The 26,000-nt window shown below is 43.2% G+C and overlaps 1 protein-coding gene, 1 long non-coding RNA gene and 1 pseudogene across 4 annotated transcripts in view; 1 reads left to right on the top strand and 2 right to left on the bottom strand.

Annotated features, from left to right (window-relative positions):
* LOC101332943 (uncharacterized) overlaps positions 1-25,131 on the bottom strand; it is a 73,327-nt gene extending 48,196 nt beyond the window's left edge. For both annotated transcript variants that reach the window (XR_012331329.1, XR_012331330.1), the window contains exon 1: positions 24,928-25,131. This is a non-coding gene — a long non-coding RNA (uncharacterized lncRNA). The remainder of the gene's footprint in view (positions 1-24,927) is intronic.
* On the bottom strand, positions 19,911-22,915 carry LOC141275677 (SIN3-HDAC complex-associated factor pseudogene; annotated as a pseudogene).
* Positions 25,132-25,311: 180 nt separating the features above from the next.
* Positions 25,312-26,000, top strand: part of SLC25A36 (solute carrier family 25 member 36) — a 40,935-nt gene continuing 40,246 nt past the window's right edge. The window contains exon 1 of one of the 2 annotated variants that reach the window (XM_033855349.2): positions 25,312-25,509. In XM_033855349.2, coding sequence (XP_033711240.1) covers positions 25,469-25,509 — 41 coding nt within the window. In that variant the 5' untranslated portion in view covers positions 25,312-25,468. The remainder of the gene's footprint in view (positions 25,510-26,000) is intronic. The other variant, XM_033855348.2, reaches the window with a different exon arrangement.

Genomic DNA, 26,000 nt, shown 5'->3' with positions numbered 1-26,000 from the left:
CATTTCTACAACACCCCAAACTTTACCCGCCTCCCCCAACAAGGCTAGTCCATGCATAACATTCATTAAAATATTTGCCAAATGCCCAATAGTTTCTTATATTTACACACTCGTCTATTCTTCCCATCCACCCTGGGAGCCTGGAAGAGTTATTTCCTCACTTCAGAGAAGAGAGACTTAAAAGAAATGAACATGACTTGGCTGAGATCCCACAGCTGGTGACTGGAGGAGCCAGGACCCAAACCCGGACCTGTGCTCCGAGGTCTCAAGGGATGCTCATTGGCAGAGAAGGCTGTCAGCACCCTGGGTAGGGCTACTCCACTCACAAATGCCTCTCCCACCGGCCTGTCCCGGTAATCAAATTAGCACCCCCACAGAGTAATCCCCTTTGAGCAACAGAGCTGAGGTGTGACACATTGGCTGGTGTGAATTCATTTACCCGGTTGCCTTCTGAGATCACGGCACCAAGGACGTGGGCATCTTGCCAGGAAGAAAAGGAAGGTACAGACAGGCCCCAAGTGCTCTATGGAAAGGGGAGACTTGCAAGGTGGGCCCTCCTGGGAGACTGAGCTCCTTAGGGCACGGGGGTTCCTAGATGAGAAGCAGGACCCACAAAGGGACAATGTGTGTGCCTTCTGGCTGAGTCTGGATTCTCTCCTCTCCAAACAGGGTCAGAGATCAGATGCAAACATGACCCCTCTGTTTACCAACCTGCTATCCCAAGCAAACATGAGAAAGGGCAAAAGGGATTATATACGAGGTCATCACTGACACTGCTATTCTTCCCTAAAGTCACTGACCTGATTCGGTCGTGATCTTAAATAGACATCAGCACTCACCGTGTTTCCAGCCATCCATCCATTCATTCATTCATTCACTCGTTCAAACACCCTGAGCACTCCATGCTGGCTTCTAGGGGAGCCAGTGAGACACGGCCATACTCTCTGGGCCATCACTGACTTCCCAGCCTCCTCCTAAAACCCCAAACTCCCTAGTCAACTTGACCTAGAGCTTCTTAACCAAGGATCCATTGACTCTTAGAAGCAATCAATGGAACCCTCACCAACTTTTTTATTTATGACTATGAATTTTTCTGGGGAACAGTCCCTTCCCTGGCTTCAGCAGGTACCCACAGAATGACCTGCTGCTTAGGTCATTACCAGAGCAGTACTGCAATATTATTCTTCTGCAGAAACTTCCAACAATGTACCGTGTGCTGGAGATCCTTCCCATTTGCAACAGCAGGTTCTATAAAAGGAATGTGTGCACTAATGAACAAACCCTGTAATTCGACTTTCTCTGTATAATAAGTTCCTTCTTTAAATGAGGACTAATTTGATTCACATTTGGTAACAGGAAGCTAGAGCTGTCAACACAGACATTTATACATGTCACGGAGGCCCTAAAATAGCATTTGAAGCCAGCCACTAGATTCCATAAAGCTGATACCTTAATGGAACCATTCTTCCCTTATTGCAAAACAGTCTCCACATTGATGAATATGTTGCTAACTGTGGCAAAGAAACGTAGGTTTGGGTTTTTTTTTTTTAAATAGTAGCACTTCTGTGTTGCAGGGAGAACTGTTAACGTGATATTTTCAGATTAATATTAGATTGGTTTATTTTAAGAAGAGTTTTAAAGGGTGAGAGCCTGTTTTCCTCTGCAGAAGTCAGATTAATTCACTGTTTTAAAGAAATGAATCCAATCTGGTTTGATAGCTTCCCTGCTGGTTGCTAGCTGTACTGAGGGTTTTAGCAATTAATTTGGAAACCCAACAAAATCATAGCAGGTGAAATAAAATACAACACTTTACATGCAGAGATTCCTGATAATATCTGTACTTAGCTACTTCGCTCCTTCCTCCTTCCCTTTTCTTCCCCACTTGAAAGTCTTCTGAGCTCAAAGCAGGGAATTCACTTTGTAGCCAACTTCCCAAGAACACCCAGTATCTTGAACAAATGTCAAGCAATTAGGAAAAGACAGAATCTAACTGTGAAGACAGGACTGACACAAAATAAATAGAAAGTAACGTAAGATGATAGGTAATTAAGCATTAAATTATGAAGTGCTGACTCAGATGCTATTTGAGTTTAGAACACGGAGATGGCAATGTTGATTTGATTACTGTGGTAGATTTGAAGTAGCTGTAAAAATTGAGTTGGATCTTGAGAGAAGATGGTAGTGATAAAACTAAAACCAGTATCATTAATAAGAGAAAATAAAGTAAATAAATAAAATACCAATTTGTACAAGCTACTGCCAGCAAATGCTATGCATGAATTATCTCATTTGATCTTCAGAGCAATCCATTTCACAGATGAGAAAACAGGCCCAGAGAGGTTAAGGACTTTGGCCAATGATAGAATCAGGTTTGTCTCCAACCTAAGCCCCTGTTCTTTCCACCACACCACATATACCACCTCTCCAAGCTGTAGGCCACAGCACCCGTCCTCTTCTCTTGAAGAACGTTACCTTTTAATATTTTGGAATTGTAAAACCAAAGTAATGTAACATGATTCAAGAAAAGCTACCCCCTGGCTGTACCTAGACTCTCAAAAGGTAGACATGGTTTGTTAGTTGAGTCAGAGAAGATTTGGTTATTCATCTGGCTCAGAGTGTGTCCTATTGATAAATCCCCCAAGGAGTGGAGTGAGAAGCAGCGACTTCCACAAACTAGGCACAAAAGATGGGAGGCCAAAAGGAAAGCCCTCACCCTCAAGCAGGAAGAGGCAAGGAAATGTCTAACTTTCTAAGAGATTGCAAATAAAGATGAGGGGTCCCAACGAAGCTACATGGATGGCTGGGAAACTAAGTTTACATGTTACTATGCCTAAGATCACAGGTGATGCAATCCAGTTTAGCCGTAGGATATGTGGTACCCAGCCTCCAAGATGGCCCCATTGATCCCATCTCCTGGATTCACACTCCTGTGTAATCCCCTCCCATACTGTACCAAGGCTGTTCTGTGTGATCAGAAGAGTGTGATAAAAGTGATGGGATGGGGCTTCGCCTGGTGGCGCAGTGGTTAAGAATCTGCCTGTCAATGCAAGGGACACGGGTTCGAGCCCTGGTCTGGGAAGATCCCACATGCCACGGAGCAACTGAACCCGTGCACCACAACTACTGAGCCTGCACTCTAGAGCCCACGAGCCACAACTACTGAAGCCTGCGAGCCACAACTACTGAAGCCTACGAGCCACAACTACTGCAGCCTGCAAGCCACAACTACTGAAGCCAACAAACCACAACTACTGAAGCCTGCGTGCCACAACTACTGAAGCCCGTGCGCCTAGAGCCTGGGCTCTGCAACAAGAGAAGCCAGCGCAATGAGAAGCCCATGCACCACAACAAAGAGTAACCCCCACTCGCCGCAACTAGAGAAAGCCCGTGTGCAGCAATGAAGACCCAACACAGCCAAAAATAAATTTTTTAAACATGTCCTAAAGAATAAGAGACTTCCATTTCAACGGCAAATACAAATGGGGAGACATATTCATTTACAAAAAAAAAGTGATGGGATGTGACTTCTGAGATTAGATTACAAAAGCCTGTGGCTTCCTTCTCTACCAGTCTCTCACTGAAGTCCACTACCGTGTTATACCTTGTTATAAGCATCCCTATGGAGAGACCACATGGTGAGAAACCAAAGCTTGACAACAGCCTTGTGAGTGAGCTTGGAAGCAGATTCTCCAACCTGAGTCAGACCACCCAGCTAAGCTGCTACCAATTCCTGACCGCAGAAACTGTATGCGATAATAAACATTTGCTGTTTTAAGTTGCTAAATTTTATATTAGATCTCAGATAGCTAATCCAGGGTAAGATGGGCCTTACAAAAGAAACAGAAGCTCCTGACAAATATAGCCCAACAGAGGAAAATGAGCTCCTACCTCTGAAACCGAGCAGGACCCTGTGGGGCTCCTGGGCACGGAAGCCTTTCTGGGTTCCCCATTCCTTGTTTGTAGGGAACAGCCTCCAGGACCTTCCCTGAGTCCCAAAGGGCAGATTCAAACAGTTGCTAATCAGGGAAGGGAGGGAATGCAGAGACAAGGGAAGAATAGCCAAGAAATAATAGTGCAGCTTTGGAGCAGGGTCCTGGTTCTGCCTCACGGGATACACGGAACAGTATCTTTAAGCTCCTAATAGAATTAAAACTCCCAAGTGGAAGATGTCAGCATTCTTCATTCCAGAGAAGACCACCTTTGGTCAGATTAAAGTAACCAGAAAAGCTCATCAAAAGATTCCCCGGGGCTTCCCTGGTGGCACAGTGGCTCAGAGTCCGCCTGCCGATGCAGGGGACACAGGTTTGTGCCCTGGTCCGGGAAGATCCCACATGCCGCGGAGCGGCTGGGCCCGTGAGCCATGGCCGCTGAGCCGGCGCGTCCGGAGCCTGTGCTCCGCAACGGGAGAGGCCACAACAGTGAGAGGCCCGCCTACCGCAAAAAAAAAAAAAAAAAAAAAAATTCCCCGAGGGCAATTCCCTCGTGGTTCAGTGGTTAGGACTCACTGCCAAGGGCCTGGGTTCAGTCCCTGGTTGGGGAACTGGGATCCCTGCAAGCCATGTGGCATGGTCAAAAAAGAAAAAAAAAAAAAGAAAAAAGATTACCTGAGACCAGATTAAAGGAGTGCAGACCGTGCACACACCCTAATCTTATCAGCAACCCCACCCTTGAACTACTGGTATAAAACTCATCACCAAATCCTGCTGGGTGTGGACACACAGTTTTCAAGGGCAGGAGCCTGCTGTGTCCCCCCTTTGCCTGGCAAAACAATAAAGCTATTCTTTTCTGCTTCACCCAAAACTCTGTCTCCAAGATTCGATTCAGCTCCGGTGCACAGAGGCTGAGTTTTCAGCATCACCTCCATGTTCCAAAGCTCACTCTCCTGTTTCATGCTTCTCCAGAAGCATGAAATAGCAGAATAGCAGAAAGGCTATTCTTTTTGCCTGGGGCATCTTCCTGACATGTCTCCCTGTCTGCCTTTCAGATCTGGGCTCAAGCATCACCTCCTGCAGGAATCTCCTCTGATCTCCCTAGCTGGGTGACTCTCTCTGCCTTCTAGGTTCCCACTGTTCCTCCCCACCCCGTGCTTCCCTTTGTCACAGCCATGATTTGTTACAGCCTGTTTACTTGTCTGACCACCTCCACTAAACTGTGAGGTTTAGCAACTTGAGGGCAGGGCTGATTCCGGCATCCAGCTAAGTACTTGGCACATAGCAGGTAACCAGGAAGGTTTAGAAGGATTTCTGGGAGCTCAGATCCACAGAAAGCTCCTGAAGAAGAAAAACAAGCAACTTCAAAGCAAATGGGGGGTGGTTTGAAGAGCAAGGAGGGGATCTAAGGGACACACAAGAAAGGGACTTCCTCTTCAAGAAGCCAGGGACCAGGGCTGGGATCAAGGCAACCCGGCAGCATGCCTTAGAGTGGAAATACCATTCAGAGTGGGCTGAGAGGGGGTGACCTGGGGCCCAAGGCCTGAGACCAGGAAGCCAGCTCTGGGCAGGACACAGTATCTAACCAGGTCTGGACTTTATGCCAACCAGTTGACCTTGGCCTAGAAGCCAGGTTGTCTTTATTTAGGATTCAGACAGAGCTGCCACAGGGAAAAGAAGCCTGGGCCAAGTGTGAGATCAGCAGGGTCAGCCAGCCTAATCCGGAACTAGACTTTGGTTAATCAGAAACCAAGTTCCTAGACAATGCTCAGACGCAAGGCAGTGAAGGAGGGGAGCAGTGCCCTGGAGAAGTTTTCCATTTGTTTCCTTTTTAAGATTTCATTTGGGAAAACAGTTCAAGCTCATAAGAAAGGGCTATTTCCTACATCCTGATCAAGACACAGGGGTAGGGAATGAGGCTATCCTGGGAATAAAAATCTTCCTAGATCCCAGTGCCCCCTTATCCAACCTTGATGTGCACAGATACACGAAACTCAAGCACGAGAGGTCATTATCACCAGCAGCAGCAATGGCAACATCAGCAGCCCTAGTAGTCTGAGACCAAAGTTGGATGGTGAGTTTATGGTTGTATCTCTGTTTCAGGTGGGCATGGGATAAGCCCTGTTAATATAAATCATTTCCCACGGGGAACTCTACTCAATACTCTGTAATGGCCTATATGGGAAAAGAATCCAAAAAAAGAGTGTATATGTGTATATGTATAACTGATTCCCTTTGCTGTACACCTGAAACTAACACAACACTGTAAATCAACTCTATTCCAATAAAAATAAAAATACATACATATATATAAATCATTTCCTCTAGCAAGCCAAGTTCTCCACGATTAACCCAGCACAACTCCAATCACCACCCACAGTCCTCAAAACATACGTGCCCTTATATCCCTCACCCAGGCTCAGTTTTGAGACAACACAGGTTTATATTTACACACTGTTTCAGTTCAAGTTCTTTAAGAACAAGAGAAACCAAGTTGTAAATATTTCCCCCAATTTGTCACTTGTTTTCTTTTGTACATGTTATTTTTTTGCTCTACAGAAAATTTTCATCTCTATAATCAAATTTGTCTGTCTTTTCTTCTATGCCATCTAGGTTTTATGTCCTATTTAGACAAGACAAAATTATATACTTTCTGAAGCCTCTCATATTTTCTTTTCTTCTTAAAAATTTTTTTAATTGAAGTAGAGTTGGCTTACAACGCTGTGCTAATTTCTGCTGTACAGCAAAGTGACTCAGTTATATACATTCTTTTTTTTATATTCTTTTCCATTATGGTTTATCCCAGGAGATTGGATACAGTTCCCTGTGCTATACAGCAGGACATTGTTGTTTATCCATTCTAAATGTAATCGTTTGCATCTACCAACCCCAAACTCCCAATCCATCCCTCTCCTTCCCCCTTCCCCCTTTTCATCTGTTCTCTATGTCTGTGAGTCTGTTCATTTGTGCCATATTTTAGATTCCACATATAACTGAAATCATAGGGTATTTGTCTTTCACTTTCTGGAAGTCTCTCATATTTTCTTCTAACATTTTTATGGTTTCATTTTCAAATCACTTTTATTGAGGTATAATTTACGCACAATAAATGCACCCATTTCAAGTATGCAATTCAATGAGTTCTGACAAATATATACAGCCAAGTAATCAGCAGTACAGTTAGGAGCATTTCCATCACCTCACTGATTGAGTTCCAGCCAGTGAATTCCCTCCATGTGTCTCCATCCCCTTTACAGTCAATCCCCACCTCCAGCCCCACCCCAGGCAATCACGTGTCTGCTTTCTCTCCCTCTAGATTAGTCTTGCCTATTCTAGAATGTCATATTGGAATTGTATCTGGTTTCTTTCACTAACATCTGTGAGATTTACCCATGTTATTGTGCATATTTTCTTTCTTTTGTATTGTTGAGTAGTGTTTCATTATATGGATAAACCATAATTCGTTTATCCTTTCATCTGCTGCATCTTTTCCAGTTTGGGGTTATTATGAATAATACTGCTTGGCTCTGCTTTTTTGTTTTGTTTCTGATGGTTTAATTTTTTTTAATACCCTTTATTTTGTAGAGCGGTTTTAGGTTCACAGCAAAATTGAGTGGAAAGTAGAGAATTTCCATACACTCCCTGACTCTACACGCGTACAACCTGCCCACTGTCAACATCCCCAACCAGAGTGACACATTTGTTATCACTGATGGACATACACTGACACATCTTTGTCACTCACAGTCCGTAGTTTACCTTAGGTTTTACCATAGGTTGTACATTCTATGGGTTTTGGCAAATGTGTAATTTTGACAAATGACCTGTATCCACCATTATAGTATCATAGAGAATAGTTCCACTGCCCTAAAAATCCTCTGTGCTTTGCCTATTCATCTCTCCCTCCTTCAGCCCCTGGCAACCCCTGATCTTCTTACTGTCTCCATAGTTTTGCCTCTTCCAGAATGTCATGTAGTTGGAATCATACAGTACGTACTCTTTTTAGATTGGCTTTTTTCCCTTAGGAATATGCATTTAAGGTTCTTCCTCCATGTCTTTTCATGGCTTGATGGCTCATTTCTTTTTAGTGCTGAATAATATTCCATTGTATGGATGTACCACAGTCTACTTATCCATTCACCTACAAAGAACTTCTTGGTTGCTTCCAAATGTTGGCAATTATGAATAAAGCTGCTATAAACATCTGTGTGCCGATTTTTCTGTGGGGACATAACTTCTCAGCTCTTATGGGTAAATAACAAGGAACACAATTGCTGGATTGTAGGGAAAGAATATGTTTAGTTTTGTAAGAAACTGCCAAACTGTCTTCCAAAGTGGAAGCCAAAGTGGCTGTGAAACCATCCACCTCAGATTGGGACTCGAACCCGCGTGTCGGGACTCAAACCTGTCCAAAACCATGATTGGGACTTGAACCCATGTGGCCAGGAGTCGAACATGGACAAAACCCACAGTCTTCCAAATGAGATCACACACCAGGTTTCAGGACTTAATGAAGCTCAGGTTCTTTTTTTTTTTTTTTAATAAATTTATTTATTTTATTTATTTATTTTTGGCTGCTTTTGGTCTTCATCACTGCACGCAGGCTTTCTCTAGTTGCGGTGAGCAGGGGCTACTCTTCGTTGCGGCGCGTGCTTCTCATTGCAGTGCTTCTCTTGTTGTAGAGCATGGGCTCTAGGCGCACAGGCTTCAGTAGTTGTGGCACGCAGGCTCAGTAGCTGTGGCGCACAGGCTTAGCTGCTCCTCGGCATGTGGGATCTTCCCGGACCAGGGATCGAACCCATGTCCCCTGCCTTCACAGGCAGATTCTTAACCACTGCACCACCAGGAAAGTCCCAAAGCTCAGGTTCTTGATGTCTGATCACAGAAAGAATTCAGTGAGAGACAAAGTGCTAGGTAGGAAGCGGATTTATTTAGAGAGAAACACACTCCACAGACAGAGCACAGGTCATCTCAGAAGGTGAGAGAGGCCTTGGAAGAAACACACTCCACAGAGTGTGGGCCATCTCAGAAGGTGAGGAAGGCACCATACAGTGAGCATATGCTCTGAGGCTCAAGGTCTAGAGGAAGTCGACTTGTCTGCCATCTTGGACCCATTTGGTTCTAATCAGTTTATGCCATGTTCTTGGGCTAGTCATTCTTTCAAAGGTTGCGCCCTGCCCCCTTCCCTCCTATGTCAGCTGTACCGTTTTGCATTTTCATCAGGAATGAATGACAGTTCCTGTTGATCCACATCCTCATCAACATTTGGAATTGCCAGTGTTTGGGATTTTGACCATTCTATAGGTGTGTAGTGGTATCTCATTGTTTAATTTGCATTTCCCTGATGACATATGTTGTTGAACATGCTTATTTGCTATCTGTATATCTTCTTCAGTGAAGTGTCTGTTCAGATCTCTTGCCCATGTTTTAATTGGATTGTTCATTTTCTTATTTTTGAGTTTTAAGAGTTCTTTGTATATTTTGGGTAACAGTCCTTTATAAGATATGTGTTTTGCAAATATTTTCTCCCTAACTGTGGTTTGTCTTCTCACTCCCTTGACTTGGCTTACCTTTTTGTATTTAAATATATCTGGAATTTAATTTTATCTAAGGAGTGAGATTGGAAGCCCAAGTTTTGTTTGTTTGTTGAAAATGGGATAATCTAGTAATCCCAACATGTTTTATCGAATAATTCATTTTTCCCCACTAATCTGCAATGCCACTTTTATACCAAATTCTCATATGTATTTGGATCTAAAAAACAGAATGGTTTTTAAAGTCTGTGTCTAATGGCTACTTAAAACAAGCAGCCTATATATTACCTAAAACTTCTTCAAATGTGACAAAGTACCTAAGTCATTTTCATGCATGTGTTCACCATTTCCTGTTCTTTATTGGAAACCGTGGTTGTATAAACTACATTGGGCTGGAATTTGCCCAAGGACAAATTAGGGGCTCCCTGAGAACAGAGACCATGAGCCTGGGAGCTCCCTGACCTGTCTGCTTTCTCAGACTGGTCACTACCTAAGGGCAGTAATCCAGTTACCTCCTTTATCAGCAGGTCAAACACAGTAACATGTTTCCTCCTACTTGGGGGAAAAGACCCTTTTGCTACTATTATGATGAGGATGCCCCAGGGAAGAGGCTGCACCATCTCTGAAAATCACTGGATACCCACCCCACATACTGGCCACTCCCTTCTTCTTGTTGACTGTTTATTAGACCTGTTCCTAGCCCTGGGGGCCCCCAAAGAGAAGGTGGCAGTGTGTGCTGTGGGCTGAGTAAAAATAAAGACCACCTCTGTTGGGTGTCCATTGCTGACATTCCTCCCAGCAAGCAGAAAACCACTTGGGGGGTGGAGGGTGGCCTAAGCTCAGGTCCACGTCCCCCCTCTCAGTGGTCCACGCTGGAAGAGGAGGTCTTCAGCTTGACCTTGCAATGTCCCATACCCCACCTCCTCCTGGACTGCTGCTCTCCCAGCATTGCCAACTGCTGCCCTTCCCACCCTGGGCTTCTTCTCCCTCCCTTTCTTTCCCTTTGAATATTTTGTTTTCCTTTTCAGAAGAGAGGATCATGAGATAGAGCTCAGCTCGAAAAACATAACTTGGAGGGTGGGGATGAGGGGAGGGCTCAGTACCTCCCTTTTTTTTTTTTTTTTTTTTTTTTGTGCGGGGATAGTTCCCCGACCAGGGACTGAACCTGCGCCCCCTGCAGTGGAAGCACAGTCTTTTTTTTTTTTTTTTTAACATCTTTATTGGAGTATAATTGCTTTAAAATGGTGTGTTAGTTTCTGCTTTATAACAAAGTGAATCAGTTATACATATACATATATTCCCATACCTCTTCCCTCTTGCATCTCCCTCCCTCCCACACTCCCTATCCCACCCCTCTAGGTGGTCACAAAGCACCGAGCTGATCTCCCTGTGCTATGTGGCTGCTTCCCACTAGCTATCTATTTTACGTTTGATAGTGTGTATATGTCCATGCCACTCTCTCACTTTGTCACAGCTTACCCTTCCCCCTCCCCATATCCTCAAGTCCATGCTCTAGTAGGTCTGTGTCTTTATTCCTGTCTTACCCCTAGGTTCTTCATGACATTCTTTTTTCTTAGATTCCATATATATGTGTTAGCATACGGAATTTGTCTTTCTCTTTCTGACTTACTTCACTCTGTATGACAGACTCTAGGTCCATCCACCTCACTACAAATAACTCAATTTCGTTTCTTTTTATGGCTGAGTAATATTCCATTGTATATATGTACCACATCTTCTTTATCCATTCATCCAATGATGGACACTTAGGTTGTTTCCATCTCCTGGCTATTGTAAATAGAGCTGCAATGAACATTTTGGTACATGACTCTTTTTGAATTATGGTTTTCTCAGGGTATATGCCCAGTAGTGGGATTGCTGGGTCATATGGTAATTCTATTTGTAGTTTTTTAAGGAACCTCCATACTGTTCTCCATAGTAGCTGTACCAATTCACATTCCCACCAACAGTGCAAGAGTGTTCCCTTTTCTCCACACGCTCTCCAGCATTTATTGTTTCTAGATTTTTTGATGATGGCCACTTTGACTGGTGTGAGATGATATCTCATTGTAGTTTTGATTTGCGTTTCTCTAATGATTAATGATGTTGAGCATTCTTTCATGTGTTTGTTGGCAATCTGTACATCTTCTTTGGAGAAATGTCTGTGTAGGTCTTCTGCCCATTTTTGGATTGGGTTGTTTGTTTTTCTGTTACTGAGCTGCATGAGCTGCTTGTAAATTTTGGAGATTAATCCTCTGTCAGTTGCCTCATTTGCAAATATTTTCTCCCATTCTGAGGGTTGTCTTTTGGTCTTGTTTATGGTTTCCTTTTGCTGTGCAAAAGCTTTGAAGTTTCATTAGGTCCCATTTGTTTATTTTTGTTTTTATTTCCATTTCTCTAGGAGGTGGGTCAAAAAGGATCTTGCTGTGATTTATGTCATAGAGTGTTCTGCTTATGTTTTCCTCTTAAGAGTTTGATAGTTTCTGGCCTTACATTTAGGTCTTTAATCCATTTTGATCTTATTTTTGTGTATGGTGTTAGAGAGTGATCTAATTTCATACTTTTACATGTACCTGTCCAGTTTTCCCAGCACCACTTATTGAAGAGGCGCTCCTTTCTCCACTGTACATTCCTGCCTCCTTTATCAAAGATAAGGTGACCATATGTACGTGGGTTTATCTCTGGGCTTTCTATCCTGTTCCATTGATCTATATTTCAGTTTTTGTGCCAGTACCATACTCTCTTGATTACTGCAGCTTTGTAGTATAGTCTGAAGTCAGGGAGCCTGATTCCTCCAGCTCTGTTTTTCGTTTTCAAAATTGCTTTGGCTATTCGGGGTCTTTTGTGTTTCCATACAAATTGTTAAATTTTTTGTTCCAGTTCTGTGAAAAATGCCAGTGGTAGTTTGATAGGGATTGCATTGAATCTGTAGATTGCTTTGGGTAGTAGAGTCATTTTCACAATGTTGATTCTTCCAATCCAAGAACATGGTATATCTCTCCATCTATTTGTATCATCTTTAATTTCTTTCATCAGTGTCTTATAATTTTCTGCATACAGGTCTTCTGTCTCCTTAGGTAGGTTTATTCCTAGGTATTATATTCTTTTCGTTGCAATGGTAAATGGGAGTGTTTCCTTAATTTCTCTTTCAGATTTTTCATCATTAGTGTATAGGAATGCCAGAGATTTCTGTGCATTAATTTTGTATCCTGCTACTTTACCAAATTCATTGATTAGTTCTAGTAGTTTTCTGGTAACATCTTTAGGATTCTCTATGTATAGTATCATGTCATCTGCAAACAGTGACAGTTTTACTTCTTCTTTTCCGACTTGGATTCCTTTTATTACCTTTTCTTCTCTGATTGCTGTGGCTAAAACTTCCAAAACTATGTTGAATAAGAGTAGTGAAAGTGGGCAACCTTGTCTTGTTCCTAATCTTAGCGGAAATGGTTTCAGTTTTTCACCTTTGAGAATGATGTGGCTGTGGGTTTGTCATATATGGCCTTTATTATGTTGAGGAAAGTTCCCTCTATGCCTACTTTCTGGAGGGTTTTTATTATAAATGGGTGTTGAATTTTGTCGAAAGCTTTTTCTGCATCTATTGAGATGACCATATGGTTTTTCTCCTTCAATTTGTTAATACAGTGTATAACATTGATTGATTTGTGTATACTGAAGAATCCTTGCATTCCTGGGATAAACCCCACTTGATCATGGTGTATGATTCTTTTAATGTGCTGTTGGATTCTGTCTGCTAGTATTTGTTGAAGATTTTTGCATCTATGTTCATCAGTGATATTGGCCTGTAGTTTTCTTTCTTTGTGACATCTTTGTCTGGTTTTGGTATCAGGGTGATGGAAGCATAGTCTTAAATACTGGACTGCCATGGACGTCCCAGGTTCAGTATTTTGAAGATTGCCCTAAGTCAAAGTTACTCACTGCTTCCCAAACCTGGTGTTAGCAGGAGCTCATGATTAATATTTCACAGAAAACAAATGAATAAAACATGCTGCTAAATGTTCCTTTCTGGCAGCTCTATCTCATTAAAGGCCTGTGCGGCAGGTCTGTGAGCCTCCCTCTGCTGGCAGATCTGAGACGGGCTCAGCGGCTCAGAGAAGGTGAAGGAGCCAGCAGCCCTCCTCCGAGCCCCACAGTGAGCAGTGAGCAAAGCATCTTGGGAGGGCCCAGAGCAGGGGGAAAACCAGAGTACTGGGAGTTCGAGGGTGCATTTCCAGCTCTGATGCTCACCCATGGTTTCACTAGAGCTTGTGTTTCCTCATCTCTACAATGATGGTGGTAATTCCCCCAAGGGGTTGTCATGAAGACGAGATGAAACTACACGTAAAGCAAGTATCTATCACATAGTCAAGGCTCAATGAATGGCACCAATCAAATTATCCAAGACTCATTGGAATAACTTTGCTCTATTCGTGGAAAGTGTTCTTAAATTAGCACCTCTACTCACCATGATGATGAATCTTGGTTGAAAACTACATTTTAATGAAAGGTATCATGGACTTTCTTCATCCTCCCCATTCCCCTACTCTCCCCCACACCCCAGCCTACTCACTACTCCTGAGAGTGCGCACTCAGTCCAAGCCACCAACTGCAACAGCCCCCTAAGGCATCTCCTGTTTCCTTTCTTGCCCTCCTTCCACCCAGCCTCCACACATTACCAGAGTGATCTTTTGAAATTGAAAACTGGGTCCCTTAACAGATACACACTACTATATATAAAATAGATGAACAACAAGGACCAAATGTATAGCACATGGAACTATATTCACTATCTTAAAATAACCTATAATAGAAAAGAATCTAAAAAAGAATACATACATAAATATATATATATGTAACTGAATCACTCTGCTGTACACCTGAAACGAACACAACATTGTACATTAACTATACTTCAATTAAAAAATGATTAAGAGAAAAAAGAGATAAAATACAATTGATGTTTTAAAATAATCTATAAAGCTTTCGGTAAGAAAATTATTCAATGTATATTGATTGTGTGCTTAGTTTATGGCAATTACGTTAGGAGGCATAATTGAAATTATCATGATGTAAGGTGAGTATTGATATTTCATTTCTAGATTTGAAATAGCTGAATGTCACAGACTGTTAATTAACTTGCTTGATATCACAAAGTGGTAGAAGTATAATTCAAACCCAGATCTTTCTAATTCCGAAGTCTGTAATCTTTATCATTTCCCTAACCAAGTGGCTCTATTTGTAAGTTTGCAGGGTGGGGCAATGGGGCAGGGGAAAGTTACATAAAAGAGAGGAAACTGACTATTCCAATAAAATGCAGTATTTGACTCTGAGCCAAAAGAAAGAAAGGAAAAGAAAACTAGGTCCTTGCACTACCTGTGCTTAAAAGCCTCCAGTGGGTTTTCCTCTCACTTAGAATATGCAGACAAAAAATGTCGCCTGCCATATCAGTAAACAAAGGATGTTGCGGCCATCAAGCCAGCAGCCACTACCCCCAATTGTGCACCCTGAGGGGATTCAGGATGGAAAAAAAACAGGATACTGGCCCTAGATAGTTAAGGTGCTTATCAAAGGAATGATTTCAATAAGCCCAGACCCTTGCATCTTCCCATACACAGAAAAGTGCTAAATTAATTAAGATGTCCGGTTTTCTTTAATTAGCAGTAATCTTTTGATGTTTGACTACCTGTTTTTTGTTTGTTTGAACTCCTGCATATCCCGGCCCCTCCCTGATCTTTTCGGAGCAGTTCCTCAGAACTCTCTGAGAGGCTGAATCCCCAGGCTTAAGTCTTCAGTAAGGCTGCTGAATAAAACATAATTCTCAACTTTTAGGTTGTGCTTTTTTTTTTTTTCTGTCGACAGACCTACAGGTGCCTACATGAGCTGGCCCTGTCCACCTATCCACCTCCATCTCCAACCTGTCTTCTCTTGCTCACTCTGCTCTGCCCCACTGCCTTCCTTTTTCCTTAAACTCACTCAGAGCCTTTTCACTTGTTATGCCTAGAAATGCACTTCACCCCTGTTACAGGCTGAATTGTGTCCTCCCAAAATGCTTATGTTGAAGTCCTAACCTCCAGTACCTTGGAATGTGACTGGATTTGGAGATAGGGCCTTTGAAGAGGAAATTAAGGTAAAATGAGGTCATGTGGGTGGGCCCTAATCCAATAGGACTGGTGTCCTTATAAGAGGAGATTAGAACAGGGACACACACGGACTGAGACACATTCATATGAGGACACGATGAGAAGGTGGCCATCTGCAAGCCAAGGAGACGCCTCAGAAGAAAACAAACCTGCCAAAACCTTGATCGTGGACTTCGAGCCTCCAGAACTGTGAGAAAATAAATTTCTGTTGTTTAAGCCACGCAGTCTGTGGTATTTCCTTATGGCAGCCCTAGGGAACTAATACAACCCCCATCTTCACACAGCTGGTTCTTTTTTATCCTTCTCAGCAGTCAACGTAAAAGCCATGTCCCCGGAGAGTATGTCCATCACCACTCAGTCTAAACTACATCTTCTCATCACTTAATTTTCTTCATGGTAAAATATTTCCACAGCATGAAATTATTTGATTTGTTGACCAGCGTATTGTCTGTTGTAAAGTAGAATATAAAATCTGTGAGAGCTGTCACCTTGTCCGTCTCGTTGCTCTGCTAGGACAGTACATGGCACAGGGTAGCCACGTGGAAAATATTTATTTAATGTCCACGATGCCAAGTGCCCAAGAGGCTACATAGACAAATATGAAATGGTTCCCAACCTGGGGAAGCGTGGGGCCCGCGGTTGGCCAGGAATCCTGGCTCTCAGGGAGTGCACGAGCCTGCGGGGTGGACAGGGCACGGTCTGGAGAGGCCAGCACAGAGCTGTGCAAGCACACAGCAGAGGAGGGAGGTGTTGGGACATTTCTGAAAGCCCAGAGGAGTGAAGCAACTGTGTGAATGTGGGCAACGCCAGCAGTTCAGCTGGCTTAGAGGGACCTGCGCTTATAGGAAGGGGTAGGAGAGTAAGGGGGGCGGTAGACAGAGACTTCACCATTAAATGCCAAGCTAGGGGAGTTGAACTTTCCTCTGTCTCCTTTCGCCTCTGTCTCACTCTCTTCCTCCTTCTCTGTCTCTCTATCTCTCTGTCTCTCTCCCTCTCACTTTGCCTCTGTCTCTGTCTCTCTCGTTTTTCTGCCTCTTCCTCTTCATCTCCTCTCTCTCTCCCTCTCTCCCCCCTCCCTCCCTCCCTTCCCCTTTTCTTTTTTTCTTTTTTTTAAAATAAATTTATTTATTTTTATTTATTTATTTTTGGCTGTGCAAGAACGGCATGTACACCATTTGGCTTTGCAGTGGACAAAATTTATATAGCCATAAGATGATAAATAATTGTCAGTTTAACTAAAAAATCATGCTACAACTATTAGGAAGATGAAGCAGGAAAAATGGGGAGTTTAGGAGTGGAGTAAGAAAGATAAATCTGCATCTCTGATAACCTGAAGTGTAATGGATAATGTGAAATTAATAAATCAAGGAAAACAGCATGAATTGCTATAATTGAGAAATCTGGAACTAAAGAAAAAGTAAAAAGTTGAAAGTGGCTACCTCTAGGAGCAAAAATGAGGAGACTGAGGAATCAGTAGGAAGTCTGAAAGTTACTATAACTTTTCTAATACTATATATTTACTTTTTTACAACCATATGCATTGCTTGAAGTATTTTTTTTATTCTGGTAAAATTTCCATAACATAAAATTTACCATTTTAACCATTTCAGAGTGTACAATTCCATGGCATTAAGTACATTCACATTATTGTTCAACCATCATACTATCCCACTCCAGAACTTTTCCACCATCACAAACTGAAACTTCATACCCACTGAACACTAACTCCCCATTCCTCCCTTCCCCAAACCCCTGGGAACCACTAGTTTACTTTCCTTCTCTATGAATTTGACTATTCTAGACATCTCACATACGTGAAATCCTATCAATATAATTTGTTGTTTATCAGCTTATTTCACTTTAGCATAATGTCTTCAAGATTCATCCATGTTGCAGCATGTGTCAGAATTTCCCTCCTTTTTAAGGCTGAATAAATATTCCATTGTATATAACCATATTTTGTTTATCCATTCATCTGACGATGGACACTTGGGTTGTTTCCACCTTTTGGCTATTTCGAATAGTGCTGCTATGAACATTAATGTGAGTGTATCTGTTTGAGTCTTCGCTTTCAGTTTTTCTGGGTACGTACTTAGAGGTGGAATCACTAAATCATGTGGTAATTCTATGTTTAAGTTTTTAAGAACCTGCCATAGAGTTTTTCACAGGAGCTGCACTATTTTACATTCCTACCAGCAATGCACAAGGGTTCCAATTTCTCCACTTCCTGGCCAACACTTGGTATTTTCTGATCTTGTTTGTCTGTTTTGTTTTCTTTTTATAGTAGCCATCCTAATCAGTGTGAAGTAGGATCTCACTGTGATTCTGATTTGCATTTCCCTAATGATTAGTGATGTTGGGCATCTTTTCATTCTCTCTGAAGAAATGTCTCTTCAAGTTCTTTGCCCATTTTTTTGAATTGGGTTGTTTGTTTGCCTTTATTACTTTGAGATAAAAACAAAGCATTAATGTTAAAAGCAAGATTCAAATGCCAACAGGCAAGTTGGGTTGCAAAGCAGAGACCCTGGGGCTTCCCTGGTGGCACAGTGGTTGAGAGTCCGCCTGCCAATGCAGGGGACACGGGTTCAAGCCCTGGTCCGGGAGGATCTCACGCGCCATGGAGCAACTAAGCCCATGCGCCATAACTACTGAGCCTGCGCTCTAGAGCCTGTGCTCTGCAACAAGAGAAGCCACCGCAATGAGAAGCCCACGCACCACAACGAAGAGTAGCCCCCACTCATCCCAACTAGAGAAAGCCCGCGTGCAGCAACGAAGACCCAATGCAGCCAAAAACAAATAAATAAAATAAATAAATTTGTTTTTTTAAATGTATGTATGTGTATAACTAAATCACTTTGCTGTACAGCAGAAATTAGCACAACATTGTAAATCAATTATACTTCAATAAAAAAAACAGAAAAAAAAAAAGCAGGGACCCTTGGTAAGGCCCTTAGATGGTTTCTTAAATGGGAGGCAGGGCACAACTTCTGCATTACCACACACCGTTGAGGTCCCAGGCATTGTCCACACAAAAGTGTGTTACACCCTATCTCAACAAAATCTATGCATTTCTTTGCAAGGTGTCACTACCCTTCTAATACTCCTGTCCTGGAGGGTAGGAAAAGTCGTATTTTGTTTTTTTGGGTTTTTCTCCAAGCCACCTGGGACACATTCCTAAATTGCTCCCTGGTGGACAGTGTTTCCAACAAGATAACTGAATCCTTCTGGGGGAAATCCATTTTCTACCAGCTCCTTATATATTTCCAGAGTGAGCTCTGCTTATCACCTGCGTATCTAAGGAAGGCCTTTAACCATGACTGAATTGAAATGTGACACAGAGTAACTGATGTTGCTGATGGGAGAGGTGGCTCAATGGGACATGAAACCTGCATTTGGGAGCCACTGCCCTCATGACTCCATCTGGGGCTCAGATATAAGCATACATTTCGTCCTCTGGGCACCACATCTCCTTAAGTTCTCTCAAAAGCCCCCTCTCCCCCACCCCACCCCACCCCTTTTTTTTAAAACTATAGCTAATATTCTCATTCAACCAATGAACAATTGAGATGGTGCAGAATAGAGGATGAGAGTACAGATTCTGTAGCCCGACTCCCTAGGTTTCCATCCCAACTCAGCTACGTGCTAGTTGAGTCACCTTGACAAATCCTCTAACCTCTCTGTATCTCAGTCTCCTCGTCTATAAAATGTCCTTCATTGGGTTCTACAGTTAAAATACATGAAAAGTGCTTCCAACAAGGCCTGGCACATGGTGAGTACTGTACACATCTGAAGCTCTTTGAGATGATTACCATCAAGGCATCAAGTACCCAGGAGGACGCTTACCCAACTCTTACCAATGATGTCCTCTGAGGAGTAGGATTTAGGAAGAGAGGCTGAAGTGACAATTTTAATTTCTAACTCATGCACTTCTGTATTGTTTGAAGGTATTACTTTTTATTAATAGCAAAATAAGGAAAAAACTTTAATGGCATCTGGCTGAGAATATAAAACAATCTCTCCAACCTCCCACTAAAAGCTAAAAAGACACAAAGATTTTTTTTTAAATCTTACCCAAATATTTAAAACTAATGTTGCCAATCTAGAACCCATATGAATTTTCTGTACCTACAAGACCAACAAAGGCTAAGTGGGGGGAAAATGGCATTGGTGGTCCATCTGTGCTCCAATTCCCCACAAATAGCTATTAAGAACTTTTCTTCAGCCCATAGCAATTAAAAAAAATTGTTTTTAGTAGAATTTTACTTTAATATAAAATGAAAAAAACCCACAAAAACCCAAAGCCCTAATAGGTTAAAACAAGTCGAACAACCATTCTACATAGATAAAACCTTCACAAAGGTCAACTGAAGTAATCCAGAGCTAAAAGTGAATTGTGCAGATTTTCAAGGAAAATCTGTCATGTAACAGATGAACAGTAACCGTAAACAGTAACAGTAACAGTAACAGTAAACCAGTCATGTAACATAAACAAAGTATTTACACACTTGCAAGCCCTCTAAGAAATGTGCCCCAAGAAGCATTAACTTTGCTTTTTCGTGTGCCATTTTATTTTTCAGATAATTTAACATTTTTAATAGAGTGTGTTCTCTACCAAGTGGTAATGCTTTGGTACTATTCATATAAGACTGCTTATCCTAAAGACTTGACATTTCCCCAAGAGGAACTTCCACTTTAGAAGTTTCATCTAAATTAAAAACTTTATCAAACATCAATATGGAGGGAGGTGACACGGGATGCAACATATACAGTCAAGTTACCTCTGTAGCTTTAGAAATTACTCTTTCAAGATATTCGCACCAGAGAGCTTAGCCTGTCCTGCTTAATATTCAGTCGTACAGGTTTGAATCATCAGAACCTTGGCAAGACCTTAATATTTCAAAGTTATTAACAACTACCTATAGGGGCAAGTCCATGTTTACTGAGTTATGACAAATTTATTATAACGAAGGAAAACAAGTATAGCCAGCCATCTTAAAAAAATGCTCCAACCACTGCTTCTGAATATAGAAAGACTAAAACTACATACATTTATCATAAAACAAATCCCCTCTGTCCCCTGAAATTCCCCTAATTTCATTCATTAGAAGGGGATTTTTTTTTTAATAAATGGATACTAGGAAAGCCCAAGGGGATTTTTAAAAAAGACTTAAAAGCACTTTACAGCCTCATTCAGCTTTCCTATGAAATACTCAGCATCTGAAATATTGGGTTGGCCAAAAGGTTCGTTTGGGTTTTTCCATGACATCGTACAGAAAAAACCCAAACGAACATTTTGGCCAACCCGATATTATGTACTTTTTTTTTTTCTTTTAGTAAGCTAGACACTGGCTTCAGAGTTTGTGGAACTGAAGGAAAAATAACCCACTCAAAACTATCCTAAGGGCCTCCCTGGTGACGGAGTGGTTAAGAATCCGCCTGCCAAGGCAGGGGACAGGGGTTCGAGCCCTGGTCCGGGAAGATTCCGCATGCCGCGGAGCAACTAAGTCCATGCGAGCCTCTGCTCCTCAAGAAGAGAAGCCACTGCAATGAGAAGCCCGCGGACCGCAATGAAGAGTAGACCCCCCTCGCCACAACTAGAGAAAGCCCACGCACAGCAACGAAGACCCAACACAGCCAAAAATAGATAAATAAAATAAATAAATTTAAAAAAAAACTCTATTAAAAAAAACCAACTATTCTAGAAATCGTCATTTGGTAGAATAGCAGGTATCCAAGTTAAAAATAGGAGGGTCATTTTGTTGCTTTGTTTTCCAAAATTTAAATTGTTTTTTGTTTCCTTTCTACATAAACCTGTCACCACGCAGGAGTGGAGATGGGCAGAGGCTCTGGCCCCTGTGCCTCCGGCTTCTCAGCAGCTGCTTTCTCATTGCTGCAGCAAGACTTGAATAGATGTGTGTCAGATGAGGACTTCCCCAAGACAGCCTTTATAGATAATGCCACAGCATATTTTCTGTCGTATCCAGTATGTGAGATCCAAAATGGAAAACACTGTTAGAGCCAGAAGCCATCCCTGTATCTGAGCCATCATCTGACTGGTTACTATAACAGGGAGATTGAGCTGGAAAAGCACTTGAGGTGGTACTGTGAGCATCAGAATTACCACGTTTAAATCCCTTTGGCAGTTTGCTGATCTGGTTGCTTTTTATCCTGTTTCCAGATAAGAGTTTTCACTTTCTCTGGTTTCAGTGTAGTCTTTAGACTGGGTCCTGCCCTTGCATCTACCACGTGATTCCAGTTGTTTTTTTTTTGATCCTGATGGTAATTTCTTCCACCTTTTCACAGCAGGACACGGGCATTACAGGTGTCTCCTGATCAAGTCTCATGTAACCGAAAGCAGCTCTGGAAGTCCTTTTCATAGAGTTTACTGTCAGTGAATCGGGAACTGGAGGATTTAGCTCTGCAAATACAGCAGCCCTCTATACTTTGGTATATCTTTGGCTTGTGAAAACCAAACACCTCTTCTTCTGGGCAATACTCTTCTAAAAGCAGCCGATCCACATGCAATAACGTTCCTGAGGTGTGGAGTGCAGGAGTGCATACCAAACCAATCCCCCCCTCCAATCACTCCCTCCTCCTCAACTGCCATGTCTAGAACGATTGTCTCCTGCAGTTCAGCAGCAATTAAAATTTGAGGTTAGTACCAATCAGGAAATAAAGTAGCAGTCCCCTCTACTTCACAATGAGCTTATTTGTTTGTTTTGAGCCAAGTAACCAGTTGTGGCCACCCACAGTTTCCCCATCAGCTTCTCTTTCTACATTCAGTTAAAAACTACAGCTCCCAGAAGACCCCTCGGTAGGAATGGGGGGGGGGGTCTGGAAGAGGTACAGGTGTGCCTGACACTAAAGCAAGCTCACTTAGCCCCACCCACCCTGCCTTAATATCATTCTGAAAAAGCACCTAGAAGCTTGGTTGTTTAAGGGGCAAGGGCTCAAGAAACCTCATCGTGTGCTGGTCCTGAAGAAATCACTTAAAGATATTAGCCAACAGCAACGAGGAAGGAAAATTATAAAACAGCTGGCAGATGACACAGTTCAGTGGAACCTCAACAAACATGACAGCCAACTAACCCTGGAATCCCCACAAAAATGAAGGCCTCAGCAACCACACCCCAGTGGGCAGCCCCAGGGGCTACCGGACGGAATGTGCAGGGGGCAGAGTCTCCTTCCACGATGCCATCTGAATGAGGTTCCAAAATGAACGGTCACATTAGGAATTGCTATTGCTCTTACAGGAATAATTTACTCCACATAAGAACTTGGGCTCCCTCCTTACCAGCTTCAGAAGCTCCATTAAATGTAATTACCACAGCATTCACTATGCCCAAAACATGGAGCTACAGCCATTGTCTTAAAAGAAATACATCTAAAATGGTGCAGGCACTCTGGAACACAGTCTGGCAGTTACTCCAAAAGTTAAACATTGAATTATCATATGACCCAGCAATGACACTCCCAAGTATATTCCCAAGAGAAGTGAAAACGTATCTGCATGCTAGAACTTGTACACAAATATTCATGGCAGGATTATCCATGACAGCCAAAAAGTGGAAACAATCCAAATGGCCATCCATTGAGAATGGATAAACAAAATGTGATATAGGCATACGACAGACTATTATTCAGTCATGAAAGGGAATGAAGTACTGATGTGTGCTGCAACATGAATGAACCTTGAAAGCATTATGCTTAGTGAAAGAAACCAGACACAAAAGGCCACATATTGTATAATTCTATTTATATGAAAAATCCAGATTAGGCAAATCCATAGAAAGTAGATTAGTGGTTGGCAGAGGATAGGGAGAGAGGAGAATGGGAGTGACTGATAACAAGTGTGGGGTTTCTCTTTGGGTGAGGAAAGTGTTCTGGAATCAGGTAGTGGTGATGGCTCTACAACCATCAGAATATATGAAAAACCGCTAAACTGTACACTATACACAGGTGAATTTTATGGCATGTGAAAGATTCCTCAATAAAACTGCTGTAAAAAAAAGATAGAACTAACCCCCCCACCAAAAGTTAATACAAGGGTTTGGGGGAAGTATGGCCAGAGTGTCAATTTTTATTCCTACTTTTTGGAGTTTCGTTTGTTTTTTTTCAAAATTTCCCTCTCTAATGTGCAGCTATTACTTCAGTAACTGAAGCTCTGGGATCAGAGAGATTCTGCTGGATTCAAATCCAATCTCTTTCTGGATGAACTGGATAATCTTGGGCTAGTCAATTATTCTAAATCTCAGTCTCCTCATGAAAAATTGGGGGAATAATATCAATGGCCTCATAGGGCAGTTGTGAGAGTTTAATAAGAGAATGCTGCAGATCAGAGCCTGGCATATTAGTAAGTGCTCAAGCAATATTAGCTGCTGCCAGTTTTGCTATTAAGAATACAATGCAGTAAAATAATATTACTAATTATCATAGGTAGCACTTACATAGCACTCCTGTGGTGCTTTACATAATTTTAAGGTGTTTAGTCCCCACAACTGCCTTGTGAGGTAGGTATTCTTATGCCCATTTTACAGATGAGCATTTACTGTGGAGTAGATGCACACTTGCCAGTGACACGCAGTCTGTACATTTTGTGGGAATTTAGGAGCAGGTAATGAGCATAGAGAGCTAAGGCAATCAGGGAGGTCTCCGTGAAGGAAATGGTCTTGGAAGGAAAGGAAGGTGAGCCCTGGATAATCCCACATGGGTGGGAAAGTGTGGTGAGGACCCTGCAGGTGAAATGGAAGTTACCAAACAAAGAGGTGGGAAATATCAACATTTGTTCATTGTGGGTGATGAATACAGATTATATTATATTATTTCCTGCACTTCTGCACCTTAGAAATAATTACTAATTAACAAAAATTTAAAATATTTAATCATGTTGCAGAGGGATAAAACATTTTCTTTCCCTCAGTCTTTGACCTTCTTGTATATACATACAAGAAAAAACTTGCTGGTTAGAAATATGAGTAAATGCCAGTTTCTTTATTCTTTCTAAAATAAAGAATATTTATTCTACACTAATAGTATACTATACTAAGCATTGTTTGTAAACACCGTACTGTTGTTTGTGATCCTGTACGAGTGTCTGTATAAGCCTTTCCATGCACTGAGTGCTACTCTGAGGTAGACACCAGGAAGCATAAATGCTGGGTCATAGACCCAATTATTAAAACGTGTATCAAGCAGGGGCCAATGGGAAATTTCTGTACCTCCCTTTCAATTTTGCTGTGAACGTCAAACAGCTCTAAAAAAAAATAGTCTAAAAAAAGTAAATCATAGACTGGGCAGGCTAGCGTCCCAACTCCGCTTGCTTACCGGGCATCCAGGTCGTTTCTCACGTGGTCGGGGCCGGGAGCGTGAAGTTCGAATCCCCATGTCTGCGCGGGCCCAGGCTGCACCCGGTGCAGCCCTCCGGGAGTGAGGACTAAGTGCGAGGACCTGGTGACCCACTACCCTCCGGGCACGCGCTCTAGCCCCGCCTCCCGGCCCCTTCCATTGAGAAACCCCTTAGCGATCACGTGAAAGAGGCATGCCGGCTGCTTCACGTCACGCAGTGCGGACCAATGGTAGCTTCTGTTTATATCGCGGGGGGGGGGCAGGGTCGGAATATTCACGCCCCCGCTGCCGCCGAGTTGCCCTCTAGCGCGAGTGGTGAAACCTAGCCAGGGTGGGAGGCGGCGTGGCTGCAGCGCGGCGGAGAGGGCCGCGCCGGTCGCCTTCTGCAGCCGCGTCTCCGTCAGTTCCCGTCGCCGTCACTGGGGTGCCGTGCGGCTCCAGTCCGGAGCGGAAGCTGCGGCCGTCGCGGCGGCCGGAACCGCGTCCCGCCTCAGCGCCCGGAGGACATGCGGGAGAGAGAATGAGCCAGAGGGACACGCTGGTGCATCTGTTTGCCGGAGGGTACGTCCCAGGAGGGGCTTGCAGACTGGGGCTGAGGGCGCTGGGCTGAGGCCGAGGGCCGTGGCCTGAGACGCGGGCGAGAAGGGAGAAGGGGCTTCAGCCCCGGGAACCGAGTGAGGCCCGGGCGGGGAGGGTTGAGGGGACTGGAGCCGGGGGAGCTGAGGGAGCCCACGGGACTGAGGCCGAGGCGGGGAGGGGTGGGAGGGCGACGCCGTTAGGACGTCAGGCTTTGGGCCCGCGGAACCGGAACGAGGCCTAGAGAGTGGCCGGCGGGGCTGGCGTCCACGCAGGCCCAGTTCACGCGCCGCGGCCTAGCGGACGTCGGGGATGCGGGGCCGTGGAAGGCCAGTAACTGCAGGCCTCACGTAGGTTGCTCGGCCGGGGCGGCGTTGGGGGGGGAAAGCGGGAAGTGCGGAGGCCGAGCACAAAATGGGCGCCGGGCCTCCTCCTCCTTCCGTCCCTGGCGCGCGGGCTGTGGGGCTGCCTCACGT

The sequence above is a fragment of the Tursiops truncatus genome, chromosome 4, assembly GCF_011762595.2.
Source record: "Tursiops truncatus isolate mTurTru1 chromosome 4, mTurTru1.mat.Y, whole genome shotgun sequence".
NCBI classification, from domain to species: domain Eukaryota; kingdom Metazoa; phylum Chordata; class Mammalia; order Artiodactyla; family Delphinidae; genus Tursiops; species Tursiops truncatus.
Note: the sequence above shows the minus strand (reverse complement) of the source record. Positions and strands in the feature narration are given on the sequence as shown.